The sequence below is a fragment of the Gavia stellata genome, chromosome 17, assembly GCF_030936135.1.
Source record: "Gavia stellata isolate bGavSte3 chromosome 17, bGavSte3.hap2, whole genome shotgun sequence".
Classification (NCBI taxonomy): domain Eukaryota; kingdom Metazoa; phylum Chordata; class Aves; order Gaviiformes; family Gaviidae; genus Gavia; species Gavia stellata.
The window spans coordinates 728,450-746,303 of record NC_082610.1 but is presented as its reverse complement, the minus strand read 5'-3'; the positions used below and the strand labels follow the sequence as shown (position 1 = coordinate 746,303).

The 17,854-nt window shown below is 57.9% G+C and overlaps 1 protein-coding gene across 1 annotated transcript; it reads right to left on the bottom strand.

The window, feature by feature from the left end:
* Positions 1-3,168: 3,168 nt before the first annotated feature.
* Positions 3,169-9,573, bottom strand: SYT12 (synaptotagmin 12). Its single transcript, XM_059826049.1, has 7 exons — positions 9,537-9,573; positions 7,887-8,080; positions 7,168-7,560; positions 4,700-4,915; positions 4,470-4,590; positions 4,103-4,236; positions 3,169-3,342 (listed from the first exon to the last, which is right to left on the bottom strand). Exons 1-7 carry the CDS (start codon positions 9,571-9,573, stop codon positions 3,169-3,171), a joined length of 1,269 nt encoding a protein of 422 aa, XP_059682032.1.
* Between the last annotated feature and the right edge of the window lie 8,281 nt (positions 9,574-17,854).

Sequence of the window (17,854 nt, the reverse complement as noted above, 5' to 3'; positions counted from 1 at the left end):
TAAAGCAATCAGCTGCCGCTGTGACAGTTCTCCCTGCTACAGTAAAAAGATAAATGTGAGCAGGAAACGGGAGGAACTGAAAGCCCTGGGTGACCCTCTCCTCCAGGGAGGATGACTAAGAAAATGCGTGCCTCCAGCTCTGTTTTCCCAGTGCAGCAATCCTCCGGGCTCAGCTTGGACTTAGCGTGGAGTGGTGTTTCCACACCAGAGCCAGCAAGACCCAAAGCCCCAGGCTGCCCTTTGGGAGCAGGCAGAACTGGGCTGCGTCCCCTCCCCACCATGCAAAGGGGCTGCCAGGTGCAGGCTCAGCCCCCCCAGCCTCTGCCCCATGGCAGGATGTGGCCCTTGCAGGGCTCAAATCTGCTCCAGGGCTGTGTGGGGAGGGAGAGGCCAGCACCACAGTGAGCTGCTCCGAAACACCCAGCCTGCTGCTCTGGGAGAGCCGCCATCCACTGCCTTCACTCGCCATCCCTCTCGGTAGCACTGGCGAGGTCCCTCCCTCTCCACTGTGTGCTGTTCCCTTCCCCGACACTTCCCAGACCTGCCGAGGAGATGCATTTCTCTTCTCTGTCCTGCAAAGCTCCTTGGAGGCCAGTGTCCACTGGGAAAGTCCACAGCGGCGAAGGCAGGGTACGGCCATGTGAGCTTTGTGCAGCCCTCCCAGGCAGGAGGGAGCCTCGTGTTCAGCATCGCCCGTCCCTCCCGGACCTGTTCCCTGCTCCCATACCCCCCAAAGCTAATCCGTCTCCCACGTTGTTTTCTGCCGGCTGATCCTTGACTCCAAAGCATGTCTCCATCCACCCACAGCCCCCTGCCCTATCTCCACCCCTTGAGGAATAGCTCAAGAAGCCACCTCTTGTCCCGAGGGTGGCACATGCAGGCCCCAGGATGAAGGAAAAGGTGCTGAGATGTCTCCACGGAGGAATGGCTGGAGAGGGGCACAACAAAAAGCCCCAAACCACACATGCCACATCATTTTGGGGCTGAACATCACAGATCTTGCCCACCAGTGATTTCAGCACCAGGGGAAGGCACTCATGTCATCCTGACCAAAAGCTCAGCTGTTTGTAGGGGCCTGCAAGATAGCCAAGCATTTCTGTCTGTCTCTCTTCCCAAATGCTAGATGAGGTAGCTAATAAGCAAAATTTTCCCCCAAACCTCAGTGCCTGTTAGTACTGGCTGTGAACACCTTCAAAAAAACCCTTCCTCATCCTTCAGTAAACCTCATCCATCACAAAAACCCCCCCATTTGCAGTCCCAGGGAAACCCGGCCTGCCTGCACCTACCTCGGCTCCGAGCATCACCTTGGCTCGTGCCTTGGTCCCCGGGGCCGGCCGTGCGTCAGCCCGCAGAGGGATGGCACTGGCTCGCGCAGCAGCAGATGGGACATCAGGGCTCCTGGAGGGAAAGGTGGGGAGGAGGAATAGACGGAGCGTGGGAGAAGAAAATCTGTGCATCAGTGAGCGCGGTGCTGAGTGTATACAGGGGAAAGAGCCAGAGCGGTGCCTGTGAGGGGCTGCGGAAGGGGAAGACGCAACAGAGAAATCTCAGCCTCATCCCAAAACGAAGGTCAGGCAGAGAAGACATGAGCAAAAAGGAAAATTGCCGCCAGCTCAGGGTACCACCATGGTGTTATCTTCAATCAGGGATAAATGGCTCATTCACATTTTTTTTTTTTCCTGCTCAAATCATTCACACAACCACATCCCTGACCATGCTCACCCCGGGGCACCGCCTTTCTGGCAAACAGCCCCAAACACCCCCAGATTTCCCTGCCTGGCCTTCCGCCAGCGTTCTGCAGGCAGAGAAAAGCCGAGGCTCCAGTGCAAGCGAGGGATTTGTCCCCAGGGCATCCTCTGCCCACCAGCCCATGCCATAGGGGAGCTCCTCAGAGCCCTCCATCTGTCACCCTCCAGAAAATAGGGTGGGCATCGACTCCCCTCAAAAAAACCCAAACCCTATCCAGGGGCTGGTCCTTGCTTGGGCCAGGAGCCCACGAGCAGACAGGATGCAAACAGGTTTTTCCCCTCCCATCCCCCTGAAACAGGAGTTGGGCTTAAAAATTACAAAATTAGGGGTCTGTCATGTCTGCCTTCCGTCACAGGGCCAAGATGTTCCCTTCTGCACCCAGATTTTGGATAAAGTGAGCTTTGGGATGAGCAAGTCAAAGCGTAACTCCAGGACTAGGGGCTGTAAAAAACAACCCCCAGTCATGAGATTTGCATTGAAAGAGCAGGAATTTGCTGTGCTGTTATGAGCAGCCCTGAGGGTTAGTTCAGCTGGAAGAAGGGGCCGGGGTGGGAAAAGCTGATCCCTATCACCCTGGACCTTCAGGGGATGACTCTTAGCCTGGATAGGAGCTCAAACCTAAGAGGCTGAAAAACAACTCCAAGTCACCAAGTCCAGACACCCCTCTGCAGCCAGCGGAGTGATGGGCAGAGATTTACTCTGCTTGAAAAAAGATGGAAGGAAAAACCATGTATAATAATAATTGCTTTTTCTGCTGTTATTTCTCCCTTTTTCCACTCTCATTGGAAATACGTTTCAGCCGCGGTGCAGCACACCAAAATCCCTCCAAAACCCAACAGAAAAACCACACACGCTGAGAGAAACCACGCTGTGCCGGCACTTTATCAACCCCCTCTCCATTTCCCCCCCATCCCCGTTCGACCGAAACCCGCCTTCCAAAGAAATCCATCCCGCCCCCATGAGCTCTTGGGGTCCATGTTTGAGGGCACCACCGATTTTGGGGGGCCTCCAGGGAGCATGCGGGATGCTCAGGAGCCCAGCTAGTGGCCAGGCAGCAGTTTGGGGAGGTTGTTGCTGGTTTTGGTCCATTTGAAGGGAGGGCTCCTTTCTGGGCGGGTCCGTTCGCAGCCCCCACTGCATGTGAGGGTGACCCGGATGGGGAGAGACGCAGCCAAGGAGTTGCTCCATCCTCCGAATAATTCAGCAGCAAGATGCTCTGGCCAAGGTGTGCCGGGAGCTCTGCCTTTTTGGTGCTACAAAGTCTTGCTCAACCCCTGCCCGGCTGCAAACGTTGTGTTGCAGTGGCTCTCAGCTGAGCCACCGGTCGGGCAGAGCCCCCCTCTGCCCGCTGCCCCTGGGGCAGAGTCAGTGTCGGGGTGCAGGACCCCGGGGGCGCGACGGGCTCCCCGCGCCAGCAGCCTAGTTTCGCCGGAGCGGGTGCCACATGGAGACGGGCTTCCTCAGCGTGGCCAGCATCTGGTTCCAGTGCGTGATGCCCATCCCGCTGGCCGCCGGGCCGATGAGGACATGGCCTGTGTTGTCGGCGCGGCCGTCCTCGCCACACTCAGCCACCGTCACCCGCAGGGACAGGTCCTGCGGGGGAGCACGAGGCCGTCACAACGGCCCAGCACAGAGTGATCGCGCATTGCTAGCACTGACGCCACCCGCCACATATACATATCCCCATACCCTCCCCAAGCAGACATGCGCACACAAACGTACCCCCCAATACTAATCCATAAGTACACATCCCCTATATCCCCCACCCCATAAACACACATCCACCAAAATAGCTATACGCCCGATCTACACATCCCTCTATACCCCCACCCCGTTCATACACATCCCCCCATACTTGAAAACTATATGTGCTCATCCCCATACACAACCATACCCTGTATATACGCATCCTCCTATACCCCCCACCATAGTTACACATCTCCCTACTTCCCCCACACACCTAAACCCATATGTGCACCCCTCCGCATATACAACCATACCCTATACATATGCATCCCCCTATATGCCCCAACCCACACATACACATTCCCCCCCGCAGCATCTATACCCCATACATACACATACCCCCACATACTCAAAAATCACATACGCACATCCCCACACACATAACCATGCCCCATACATACACACCCCCCATACCCCCTAACCCCACGCATACATCCCCCCAAACCATATATGCACATATATGGCCCCCACCCCACAGCTCCTATGATCCCCCCAGGACCCCTCAGACCCCAGGAAGTCCTCACTAGCGCAGGGATTTGGGGACCTCGAGGAGCAATGGGACATGCCCCCCCCCAGGCTGGGAGGTGCCTCCCGAGCCGGGACGGACCTGGAGCACGATGGCGGGCACTGAGAAAATCATGGCCTCGTTGAACACGGGGTTGGTGTCGTCCCTCTTCACCGCCGTCTTCTTCTTGCTGATCTTCCTCCCGTCCTGCAGCAGGTACACCTTGACGAAGGGATCTGCTCGGGGTAGGGGGAGAGAAAAACCCTGGGGTCAGTCACGCGTTTCCCCTGCGATATGGAGAAAGTGGGGGAAACCATCCCTGGTGGACCTTCCTGGTAGGGTCTGTCCTTAATGGGATCCACTCCAATAAATATCCATGTAGCATAGTAGGATAAACCAGGATGAAAGCCCTCCTTCAGCTTACAGAAGACCAAGGGAACCCTGTGCCCAGCCGGCACCCCCCGCTCACCTGCGGTCACTTTGCCGTTGGTCCACACGAGGTTCTTGGCTTTGACCACCACCACCGTCAGGCGCTCGGCCGTGGGCAGGTAGCTCAGGGAGAGCAGGATCTCCCCCACCGTGTCCACCGCCTGCGGGACACAACGTGCCATCACCCATCAATCCCAGCCCCCAGGGAGGAGAAGCCACCCAAAAAACCTGGGTGGGAGATGGATCACACATACACCCCTCCCCGTGCACCTTGTTCATGTCCTGCAGGTAGAGCCAGGCGTTGAAGGGACGCGTCACCAGGTCCAGGTCGGAGAGCTTGAGCTCAGCCACGCCGGTGCTGATGTTCCTCTCGTCCTCGTCGATGCCGAAGACGGAGAAGCGCAGGCTGTTCTCCTCCAGCGCCGCTGGGTCCAGCGGGATGGAGAAGCGCTCGTCAAAGGCCACAGCATAGGCGCTCCGCTGAATCTGCCACAGGGAAAGGGGGGATCGCCTTGACACCCATCAGGTTTTGGAGCCGCATCCAAGATCTACCCCATTTCTCTCGTAGGAATTGCGAGGAGCATATAGCTTCGGGGTGGTGAGGGCAGGGCATCCCCCAGCCCAAAGGAACTGGGGTGTCCCAGCCTTGATGGGGGCAAAAATTACTTCCCACCTGACCACAGCAGCTGCTCAGCAATTGGGGTAGAAAATAGAGGCCATGACCTGCCCCATTGCCCATTAATTCTTTTAATTAAAAATTTAAGGTTGGTCTGGTGCTCTCAGGTGCAAGAGCCGGGCATCCCTGCGCCCTGGGAGCTCGGACGTGTGGCCAGCTTGGCCACTCCAGGCTACAGGATTCGGTAAAGGGGGTGTAACCCCCAGCCCCTCTCCAAGCCGGAGCCGATGGGCTTTGCAACCCCTAAATGTGCCAAATGGGGATGGCGCTTTTTGCCAGACATTGTCTCTACGTCACATCATTCACTTGGAGCAAACGCAGCAGCAACTCCCCAGGGCCCCATCCTGCAGGGCGCTGGTCACTACCCGGTCCAAAGCGCCGGTGGGGGGCACTGCTCTGAAATCACGGCTTTAGAGACTGTTTTTCCCCTACTCCTGCCCTATTTCTTTCGGCATCCAGGGTATCACCCACAAAACAGGGTTTTGTCCTAAAAGGAGGCCTGGTGCTCCCACAGGATGGAAAGCTGCAGCCTTGGATGGTGCGGAGCAAAGCGGAGCCACCAGCTCCCGCTATCCATCCAAAGCCGGGCGCTGCGGTGGAAAAGGGATCCTGCTGCAGGACCAGGGCGCTCAGCCCTGAACCCATCAGGCTTCATCGCCCCAAGAGCCGCCCGGACTCCCCAGCAGCCGAGGGGAGATGGTTCATCTCATCCCAAGGACTTTCTCCTGTTTGTCAGTCTTCTCCTAGACGTGCTCTGTCCCCGGGACGAGGGACACAAAGCAGCTCACGAGGCGGTACCTTCCATCACCCCCTTCCTAGCGCAGCGGTCCCACGCTCTCCCATGGGATACCACCGATCCCTAGAGTCCCCAGGGGATTCGAGTACCTCTATGGGAAAAGCAGATTTGCAGCTATCTGCTCTATAGTGCTGATGACTATCTGTCAGCAGCCGACATTATATTTTGGGATCTCTGGATGAAAGGTACAACAGAGATGTTAGCTGCTATTTTAAAAAAAAACAAACCAAAAAAACATAAGTACTTTAAAGCATTAAAGGAAAAGAACCGAATGCGTCTTTATGACTTGTCTCAGGACAGCAAAGAAGGTAAATAGTGCTGGTGAATTATAAATAACGATGCTAAATAATAAATATCTCCAGAGCATAAATAAAGAGCCTGATCTTTGGATGGAAAAATGGTCTTAAAAGGGCGCTGTGGAAATACTTTAAAGGCAGTGGTTTTGTGCTCACTGGAAAGGTACCTCCGCCCCTGTGGAAAGGATTCTTTAGTGGGATGAAGCTTTCTGCTCCTTTCTGGAATATCTTGATTAAATCAAACTGGCTGACCCTGAGCTTTGCAACGAGCAGCTGCTGAAAGAAAACTGGGGCTCCTGCATTCCAAGAGCAGCTTTTGGGGCACTTAAAAAAGGAGGTTTCACCCCAAAACCACCCCTGGTTCTGGCCCTGCTGGTGCAGCCACCTGGATCTTCGGCCGCCACATCCCGTGTGGGGAGGGAAAGCGTTGCGGCTGCCGCAGAAAGGAGAGGTGGCTGCAGCGCACCACCGCACTCGGGCTTCGTTAGGGTGAATCAAGCGTGCGGGGATGCGGCATGACGCTGGCAGCACATGCCCAAAACGCCGCCTCTCCCCAAATCCCGCCCCCCCAAAACCGCTTCCTCCACCTTCCGCAGCATCCCCGGCACCCGGAGCAGGGAAAGTCAAGCAGGAAAACTTGCCGCAAGCCACGCTCAGAGACAACAAGTCATCACACATCCCAGTCAAGAGGGAGAAATTTCCGCCTCTGCCGGGTCTCCGTCGCACAAACCCATCCGGGACCCCCTTGCGCTGCAGAACACTGAACCCCCCCATCAGGGCTCCAGAAATCCTGTGCCAACCGCACCCAGCCCCAACGCGTCCGGAACTCCCTAATCCCACGGGCCCATCGCTGTCCCGGGGAGCTCGGCCAAGGGATGCTGCCACCCAAAAGCGAAGGCTGCAGCGGGCACGTGGCGAGCGATGCCACGTCCACGCAGGGTTTTCGTGCAAAGAGGGGCGAGCGGCTCACCCGGGAGATGCCAACGATCTGCTCAGCCGGGAGCAGGCTGATGCGCATGAAGCAGGACTCGAAGCGAGCGTCCTCCTTCTCCAGCAGGTCCTTGCCCTGCAGCAGCGTCACGTGCAAGGTGGCCGCCTTCCCGTCGTACTCCATGGACACCTCCACCTGCCCCACTGTGAAATCCTGCCCAAAGTTGTTCCCGATGGAGGAGATGGAGCTGAGGGAGTCGGCGGAGATGGACTTCTTCAAGGGGCCGTAGGGGGCCAAGCCCAGGTCTTTGCTCATCAGCTCCAGGCTCCCCAGCTCGTTAACGCTCTCGAAGGTGTCCTCTGCCCGCAGGCTGGTCTTGCGGGTGGGCGAGGTCTTATCCAGCGCCCTCTGCGAGCCCGGGGCCATTCCTCGCTGCAAACAGGGAAAGGAAAAACCAGGCGATGCAATCCCACCCCTCTGTACAAAGCCGGGGACAGCTGGGATTCACCGGTGCCTTTTTGGACGCCTTACAGCCCCTGCTTGGCCTCAAGCTGCCGCGGCAGCAAACCCTGCACCTCCCGCAGCTCCCAAGCCCTATTTACAGCTCTGCGCTGATCCCCCCAAACTCTCCAGCAGCACCAGGCTGCCGCGGGCGGCTTCTTCCCCCCCAGGAGGGGACACGGGTGATATTTTTGCCCCTACAGTGGCTCGCGTGTTGCAACGGGAAAGGAGGCGAGCCAAACTTTCTGCCCTTTTACCTTGTGTTTGACATCCGAATATGCGGCCCCGTACTTTTGCTCCAGGTATCGGTAGTCGTAGTTGGGGAAGGGGGAAGGTGCCGGGTAGCTGCCGGAGCGCCAGAGCTTCCAGAGGTTGATGGCAGCTATCCCCAGCAGTGCCAGGGCGCCGGCGGCGTAGATGCCGATCTCCCACCGAGGCGGGCTCGTGGTGACTGCCAGGGGACAAGAGGCACCGTCAGCCGGCCGTGACCCCGGGCAGAGGCTTCATCCGCTGCTGCTCCCACACCAGAAACTCAGCTCTAAGCTATGAGTATGGGATCAGCCGGGGGGGGATAAATCAGCATCCCACTCAGGCGGGTTGCAGATGGAGTCAGGCAGCAGCTTTGCACGCCAGAACAACCCCAGCCCTCGCTTTGCTTTCCCGGGAGGTGAAGTGCACGTGTATTTCAGCCCTGTTCCCCGGCAAACAAGGAAAATCAGTGAATTGCTGCGTCACCCCAGGGGGGCCGGGGGGTCCCTTCACCTGCTACGGATCCGTCCCACTCACAGATGTGCACAGTGCACATCTGCATCGCCCTTTCCACCACAGGGAAACCCTCGCTGCTGCCTGGTTTTCCATGGGCTGGGGATGCCAAGAAAATCCAGAAATAGGGAAAAAAAAAAACCCCACCAAACAAAAAGCTTTTGAAAATAGGGGGAAACCCCCCAACTGCTGCTGATGTGATCCAGGGAGGAGAAAGCCCAGGCTTGCGGCTGCGAAGCCGGGAGGACACAGCAGCCCTACGATGGTACACTGAGCAGTTGCTGCTGCATTGCACCAGCCTCCATCACACCAGCGACTGAACCAACACCAATCGCTCAGTGTAACACAAGAAAAGGGGGGGGGGAGAAGGTTTCTCATTACAGAGCGCTGCCGGGGAGTCCCCCGCATCACGCCCGGCGCTCCCTCCTTCGGCAGCAGCTTCAGAGCCAGAAAAAGCCCAAGCCAGGCTTACTCCCACATCACATCTGAGCAGAGGGACAACCCGCTGCTTCCCCCCCTACCCAAACCTCCCCCGGCAGGAGCCAGCAAAAGGATGCATCAAAAGGAACCAACTATTTGCATCCAAAGCGCCCAATTTTAATCCCTGACGAGAGCCACCAGCAGCCCAGAGGGATCTCATGCATTAAAGCCTTGGAGGCAGGTCCTGCTTCCTGCACCCCAACTCAAACCCCTTACAGTCTGCAAAGGGCTGTGATTTATTCCCCGCATCCCGGCTAAGGATGCTGGGGGAAGCACTGCAGCTTTTAGAGCACTCCTGAGCACGAAGGTTTTCGGTGCCGTCCGGCTCCAAGGAGTTCACATGCTCCTGCTATGGCAGGGGGCAAAACTGGGCAAAATAACCCTTTACTGGCTCCTGCTTCTGAATAACCCCAGGTACAAATCCCAGCTGAGCTGGAAAGCTGCTTCCTACTTGTACCTGCCCGTTTTCTAGGGCTGAGCACCTAATGTTGGAAAGCTTGGGGTTTTTAAGGGTTTTACCCTTGTATTAGGAAACTAAACCCCATGTGCACGTGCAGCAAAAGCAGAAAGCAGCAAGGATCAGCGATGCCTCCCGAGAGCAGCTTGGCACGCAAGCCCCGGCCAGCTCTGCCCCCTAAACCCTTCCCTCGCTCAGAAGTACTCACCGCTTAAGCGGTATCTGCTTACATGACTGTTGTCCATGGCAAACGCTCCCCACTAGCGGGACAGCCTGCAACGCGTGAGACAATGAGTTAGGATAAAGGGAAGAAATTAAAAAACAGCTGCCTTTTGATTTTTCAGCAGGGATGCTAAATAGCTACTCCCCCTTCATCGCTCCTGGCCTCGGCTCCTCTTCCCGGCAGAGAGCACACGTGCGCTAAAGCATCTCAGCCCCTACCAGAGGAGCGAGAGAAGGGACTGAAAACCCCACCGGGACCAGGACAGTGGCCACGCCGAGCTGCACGATTTACCTCAGGAGTATTTAACGGGTGACGTTTTCAATCGCTCCTTGCGTGGACGTCTCCCTCCAGGAGCCCTTTAAGCCCTTTGCTGCTTTTCTAATCTCTTTTCCAGTTTAAATCTTGCCTTTGCCTTCCGCGGCTTTCCTCAGCCTCACCCGAGGGGTTGCTCTGCACCCGCGGGTCTGCATGGCCGCGTGCGAGAGGAGCAGCCCCATTTCTGGGTCGCTGCAGGGTTTAGATGATGCCATTTTCCCGGGAATCGATTCCTGCAGCAGGGAAGCTTGATTGCCTTCCTCCCCGAAGGGGTTTTCCCAGGTGAGGCATACGTGAGATCCATCCTAAACGTAAGGAAGCTGCTTTTCCGAGACAGATCCCAGCGAAGGCATCGTGCCATGCCGAAGGGGATTTATCCAAGCCAGGTATTTCCCGCTATGCAAAGGGGGTTTGGGATCCCCTGCGAACACCCAACAAGCAAATCCAACGTGAACTGAGCCAGCACCCCCCTTGCTACCTGGCGTCTGTGCCGGGAGATCACGGACCGCAGTCCCCTGAAGCAATCCCACAGACCGCAATCCCCGAACCCTGGGCCCAGGGACACACCTTCAGCACCACAATTAAGATCTCCCCACTGTTCCCATCGGAGCCCCGCCAAACCCTCTGCAAAACTCACACAGCCCCAAACCCCCCCCGTCACGTGGCAGGAAGAGCTGCATTTGCCTCGGACGGACGGTCGCTCAATATTTGGGTACCACCTTCCAGCTCACCTCGGATGCTCACAGATTCAGGCACTGTGGGGATGATCAACCCCTCCCAAAACCATCAGGCTTGGATTTTAATAGGCAAAGGTGGAAATTGCAGTGCATTATAGCGTAAAACATCAGCCACGCTGGCCTGACGTGGCTGGGGGACCCCCTCTGCAAGGGCCAGGCGGTCCACCCTTGGGATAACAGCAGCGGGAGGGTTTTTTCTAAATGTAATCGAGTCACTAACCCAGAACGACAGGAAGGCTGGGACAGGGCTGGAAAATGCCCATCTCATCCCCCAACTTCCTTCCTCAGCATAAACCTTTGTGTGCGATGGATAAACACTCAGCAAAATCTTGGCTGAGAACATGCTAAACTCGTGTCATGCATGGACTGAGCTCAGCTTAAGGGACACTTTGCTGTTTAGCACTGGAAATCCACGTTGACATCTTAATAGTGCAACATTATGGAGATTTACCCAAAACAGCCTCCTCTTATGTCCTGAAAAACTACCATTAAGAGGCTCCATTTCTTTCGATGTTTCCTGGTGGGGTTTTTTGATGTGAAAATACAGAAGTTTTCAGGACCAACTTTCTCTGCAGAAGGACAAACATCCCTTTTAAGAACCTTCCATTTCTTTTTTGGAAGTTGGAAAGAATTTCCAGTTTTCCATTTCTTTCAAAGCTTTTTTCCCCCAAAACATCCTTTTCTAATGAGCTCTAAGGAGCAACTTAACGAGATTTCCAAGGCATCACCCAGAGAGACACCGAGTGACTGCAGTGTTCAGCACAGGAATTAAATTAGGTGGTATTTTCCTATTAGCAAAACAGTATCAGCCTTTCCCGAGCGAGGAAATGAAGGTGCGAGGTGGTCGGGGAAGGGATTTATTGCATTTCATGTTAACTAAGCTCTTCCCTGCGAGTGTCTCACCGAGACGCTCTGTCGTCCCCCCGACCTGCCTTTCAAATCCCTTCCTAGGAAGTCAAATCCAAGGGGTTAGGAGGGGACAGACACCCCTCTCCCACCGCCGGCGGCACAGGGACGACTGTTTTTTCCCCTGTGGAGACCTCGAGGCTCGGCAGAGCCCCGGCTCAGGGGGTGCAGAGCCTCCTCCGTGGCATCCTTCTGCTGAGGGATGGGGCAGCTTCGTTCTCCTTGTGAGCTGCTGCAGAGCTCGGGATACCTTTTCCTGCTTGGGGGGCATGCTAAAATGGCTCGATGCGGGGAGAGAAACAGCAACGAAGCCACATGTCCCCTCTGGAAGAGGGGGGGCCTCCCCCAGACTTAGGGGGGTTTGACACCTTGCTGCTGTTTTGGCATCGTGACCGCCCAAGGCCCCAAACAGCTCGCACAGAAGCCCTGGTCGCGGTCCCAGAGCACCTGGACCAACACGGGTACGACCCTGTGCGGTGCAGACACCCTTCAGAGCGTGCTGCAATCCCAAAATTTCACGGTCCGGTTTATAAAGCACAGCAGTGATCTCTGTGTTCGTCCTTTCCTTCTTGCCCTAACCCAGGTACCTGAGACCGGGCTAAACTCTTCTCACCAGTGAGCGTGGCCCTCCAGCAATACCCCTCCTCTCTCCCAGCACCGACCCTGCTGCCGGCACGCAGCCATCCCGGGCTCTGAGCAGGGCTTTTCCATCCCTCCTCCATCCCTCTCCTGCCGGAGGGCGGAAGCCCTGCCTGGCCTCGATCCGCGGGGCAGAAAAGTCGGATCAAGTTTGCTGCTGGTTTGTCAAAACCCATAAAGATACATCCCAAACTTGTCAAGACACCAGGGGTTGGGCTCTGCCCCTCTTCCATGCTCAACCCCAAGCTCGCCCACCCATTGCCCTCCCCGCCCTCCCCTTGGAGCTGCCACCTCCTGCTGGGGCAGACCCACACCTCGGGCATCCAGCGGTGCGCCGATCCCACCCGATTTACCCCCAAAGACGACGACCCCGCACCTCCCGCACCTCCCGCAGCCGTGACGCTCGGCCTGGGAAAGGCCGGCTTCGCCATCGGCGAAAGGCTGACCCTTCCCACCGCTTATTGCTGTATTTTACCTGGGCAGGTAAAAACCACCACGGGCAGGCAAAAAATCCTGGGGGCTCCGCGCAGACGAGCGGGGACCCTCCCCGCAGCCTCCGGCATGAGCTGAGCAGCAGCAGCGTGTTCGCTCCGCAGCCGTCCCCGGGCGGGGAGAGACGCGCAGCGGTTTCCGAGCTGACCCAGCCGGGAAGCGGCAGAGCGACCCTGCGGCGGCGACTCTCGGGGACCGGCGCTCGCACGGCCCAGCTCCTCGCTCCCCAGAGCTGCCTGCGGGTTTTTGGGAAGGCTCCTGGATCCAAAGAGGCCCCCGCTCCGACGGGGGACAGGCTGGGATGCTTCGCCGCAGGAGACGCGCGGTTGGGGAGCGGCTGCCGGGCTTTGCTTCCCTCCCCTGCCAGCGCCGGCTGCTCACTCGTGCGATGAGTTGGGCGGCCTCTGCACCCTCCGGCGAGCGGCACGCTCTCCGCGCTGGCCAGACCCTCCTGGGGGTGTTGCTCTAAGGCAGCCCGACCCCCCCGGCGAAGCAGGGGAGGAGAAGCGGACCCCCCCCGCCCCGGCCCGCCGCTCTCCGCCCCGCAGGAGCGAGCAGGGCGGGTCTGCAACGCGCTTCCCCGCTCCGGGCTGACACGGCGGCCGCTGCCGCCCCTCCGCCCCGGAGGGCTGCGGGAACCGGGGGCTGCAGGAGCCCGGGGGGGGCCCGGGGGGGGCGGTGCAGAGCCCCCCGCCCTGGTCTGCCTCCCAGGCTCCGGGCGCCCGGCTCCGCAGACCCGCAACTTTCCTCAGGCAGCTGCCGTTAGAAGAACGCAAGCAAAGCACCCAGACCCCCCCAGGGGAGCGAGGCGGGAGCCTGCCCCCCCCCCCCGCACCCCGGAGCCCCGCCGCTGCGGGCGGGCAGCCCCGGCACACACACCGGGCAGAGGGCGGCAGCCCCCGGGGCCGGACCGCGACCGGGGCCGGACCGCGACCGGGGCCTCGCCCCCGTGGTCCCCCTCCCCGGGCGGGCGGGGGCTCCGCGGGCTCCGGCTCACCGCTCCTTCGGGAAAAAGGGGGGGAAAAAGGGGGGGAAAAAGGGGGGGAAAAGGGGGGGGGAAAAGGGGGGGGGGAAAAGGGGGGGGCGGGAAAAGGGGGGGGGGGAAAGGGGGGGCGGGAAAAGGGGGGGGAAGGGGCATTTTCCGGCCGGCGGGGGGGGGGGGGCGCGGAGCGGGGACTGCGGGCGGGGCCGCCCCGAGCTCCACCCGGGCGGGGGGAGAGAGCCCCGCCCGCCCCCCGGCACCCCCCCACGCTGGCGAGAGCCGGGGACGGCTTCTGCCCCCCCCCCCGAGTTTGGGGCCCCCCAGAGCGAGCGCGGCCCCGCTCCGGCTTCACGGCACCGGCACCCCCCGCCCGCGGCTGCTGCGCCCCGCCGGGCCGCCCCAAATCCCACCCCCCCGCCCCCATCGACCCCCCCCCGCCCCCCCCCAGACAGGAGGCCCACCCCACGCACCCCACTTGCTTTCTCCCTCCAGCAGGACCTGCGTCCCCTCCCCTGCCCCCCCCCCCCCCCCCAAAGGGTGCTGCTCTCCTCCCTAAAAAGCCATTTGGGGGCTGGGGACCATCACCTGCCACCCCCATCCTTGGATCCTCACCCCCCCGACACAGGCTTCCAGGCTGCTTCTCCCTCCTGGAAGGGGGGGGGCAACCCTCCTCCTGCCCCCCTCCCCGGGCCCGGCCTCACCGGGGCGGTCCAGGGGTGAGGTCTGGGCTCTGCCTGGAAAATCCCTCAGTTCTCCTCTCCCTCCGCGCAGCAGAAGGCGAAGCCGCCTCCCCAAGGGGCATTTACACGGGACTTGGCCCAAAAAGCCCTTTCGGCAGTTTGGAGACCACAAGCTCAGTGCCCGCTGGCGGGTGCCTTCGCCGGTGACAAAGTGACCGTGGGCCAAACCTCTCCTACACGCACTCTCACGCGACGGGGATGGAGATCTTTGCATTTCTCACCCTGTTCTCAGCCACCTTACCTCAAATGCCAGACCCCCGTGACTGCAAACAGCAAGAGATTCCCCTTTGCTTGAATTGCAGAAAACGGAATAATCGCAGTTTTGGGGGGGGGGGGGAAAGCATGCACCCCAAGCAAAGACGGTCTCAGCTGCCCACAGAGCAGCGTGACACTCCAGAGGACCTTTAATTCCCAGGAAAACCCACCACATCCAGTTCACCCCTCTGCTGCAGGGCTCTCCAGCTCCCGAGGCAGTGATCCAGGGAGGGCCAGCACTGGGAGATGGTCCCACGATTTTCCTTGTAGGCAATTAATTTTTGGGGAGAAAACAGACCAAGTTTTGATTGTAACCCAAAAATGCTGCCTGGGTGGGAGAGGAGCCTCATCCTGCAGCCAAGGGTCCTTTCCAAGAGCACTGGGCTTCCTGGCCCACGCCAGACTCCGGCTTTTCCAAAACACAGCCCTTCCTCCAGGTGTATAAAAACAGATGGAAAAAGAGCAAGCCATGGCTTCCTTCCCCAGTTCCCAAACCTCACCTACAACAGAGATGAGGACTCGTGCTCCCGAGGGACGGGGCAGGCTGTCCCGCTCTGCGGCGCAGCCCAGGACACCAGCACCCTCCTGCGGGGCCACCTCAAGGCTCTCCACAGCTTCAGCCTCCCGGCAAAGGCGGCCGCAGCTGCGCCACGGAGAGCTGGTTTAAATGGGATTGGGGTTGGCTGAGTTTTGGTAATCTCCAAAGGCCCCAGCTTGGCATCTGAAGATTTATCCAGCCTCACACAGACGCCGACTAATCTATTAAACATCAGCTTCGTATTGCTAACAGATGGCACGAGTTTGTCATCACCCCTGTGCTTAGGTCAGGCCTTCGGTAACTGTGAGGATAACCACATAACAGCATCTCAGCGGTGCAGACCGATAAACGAACCCTTCCAACGACCAACGCCCGAGCAGCTCAGCCAGTGGCACGGTGGCCCACGCGCCCCTCGCGGGGGTTTGGGTCGGTGGGGTTTTTTACCACCACGGGGACGTAGCAGAGGGACCTCAGCTGGCTTCTGCTGCTGGTGGCACATTCAACCCAGCCCCCTATGCAGGAAAAAGCTGTTTGTTCTTGGTCAAAATACTCCTGGAAAAGCTCCCCCACAGCAGCCAGCCTGCGCATCTGGCACGTTCCAGACGGTGACACCATCTCTCCCACGCTGGCGGTTCTTACACGTTCGCCTGCGGAGGGGCCCTCACCTTGCCTGTAACAGCAGGCAGCTTTTTATGTGCTCTTTCAGCCACAGGTGATTTACCTGAATTACTTTCCCCTGCCCAAGTCTGACTTCATGTAGGAAACACCATCTAGAGCAGTGCTCTGCAACCTTTTAAGAATAAAAATAATAAAGAGACCACTTATCCTTGTAGAAAAAAAATGCCAAACAGATAAAAACCCAGAAGAAGATGCTCGAACCTAAAGGACAAACTGCCTGGGGCTGACGAGCAGAAGGCAGGACATGTTCCGACAGCCCTGCCGCTGCTCAGCCCACATCTCTGTTCCTCTGCTGGTGGGAGCCTGCAGTGAAGGTAAAAGGTACCTCTGAGGAAGGAGAGAAAAAGAGCACCAGCAGACCCGGTGTGCCCACCCCGGCTTACCTCCTGGCAGGAACAAAATCACCGCTGCTCCTTCACCTGGCATTCACAGGCAGGTGAGCAAGAGCCACTGCCTACTCCTTTGCTAGGCACAGCATAGCAAGTCCAGCTTAAAAAAAAAGTAAGAGTGGAACACTCATGTCAGAAGCTGATGATGCCAAAAGCATCATAAGGCCCTTTACGGCCAGCAATAGGACCAAAAAGTCATGGGGGGGAGCAGCAAAGAAATCCTTCTGCAGCCCTGGCTGCTGTTGCTATCGACAGGCAGCCGGAATAGCGACCGGGGGGAGAGGAAAGGGTGGCAAGATGGACCCACAAACTGGCGATGATCAGAGCTTTGGAGACCGCAGGGTACAGGCCGCTTGCATCGAACTGTTTTCTGACTGCTCAAGCTAGCAGGCTTTCACTGAAAGCCCATGCAGCGGGTACCTCCAAAGCACCGCCTGCAGCTATTAAGTAAAGTTAACTCAAGATGCTCTGAAGCAGCCGTTTCCCCTGGAATCGTCACCCAGAAGGGCGTACCCGGCACCACGCGGGGTCGGCACCTCCTTTGTGCAACAGCAGGGAATTTCAGGCAGCCCCTCTGCTATCGAACCCAACGGTTGCATTCGCTAAAGCCACACGTGTGCAGCGAGGGGTAGGGACAACCAGTTCCTAAGGGCTGTGGAGCGCTACTGCGTCACGGGCAAGCAGGGACAGAAACGAGGGTGCAGGCAGGCAGTCTCCTCAGAGGCAGTTAGCAGAGTATTAACAACTTCAACCCACCACCTAAAATCCTGTCTTAACAAATATGACAGTCCACACAAGCGGGCTTGAGGGACATCAAAACTATCTACCCCAAAGCAGTGTCAAATCCCCTGCTAGCTTGCCTCCAAAACCAAGAGAAACCACTTGCAAGAAAAAAAGAAGTCACCCACAACAGCCTTGGCTGAGTACTCTCCCACCCACCCACCCGTTCCCCTGCGTTTTTCCTTTCCAAAGCCAACAACTTACCTTTGGTGAATCTCACGACAAGTATTAGGGCACACCCACACAAGGAAGGTATCTCGTTCCAGTTTTCTGACAAAGCGGGTAAGCTAAGAAAATGTGCAGCAAGATGCAGGGGTGTCTAGAAGTGGGAGACTGCTGCCTCTTTCATCTCCATAGGGGTGGTGGCACTTTATGCCACCCCAGATGTTATTTAAGTGAGGCTGATCAGCTGTCCTTTCATCTTCTCCACAAGAGGTTGCTTTTGAGTACTTCTCCGAGAGATGCTCACAAAAGGATTCCTAAAACCAGGCAAGGCTGCAGTGATTAGAGCCCACCTGCAATGCTAGACCTTACTCTGTAAGGGAAAGCACTGAGACTACAAAGTCACTCAACACGTTGTGCATAGCCCCACAGTCTAAAGATCACCCTGTAAATGTACTGCAAGAAGCATTTCCGAATTACAACAGCGGACCAAGGGCTTGTAACATCCGTTTCTCTGAAAATCTGGACGAGTTCATTACCTTAAGGCCCAGCATCCATTACAGACAGCGCCAACGCATTTGCCAGCCTTTCTACTGGAGGGGAATTCTGACCAAGTCCCCTCAGCCCCCCAGTTCCACTTGTGAGGCGACAAGCGAGATAAACCACGAGCACGCACACGTTGTACCAAAG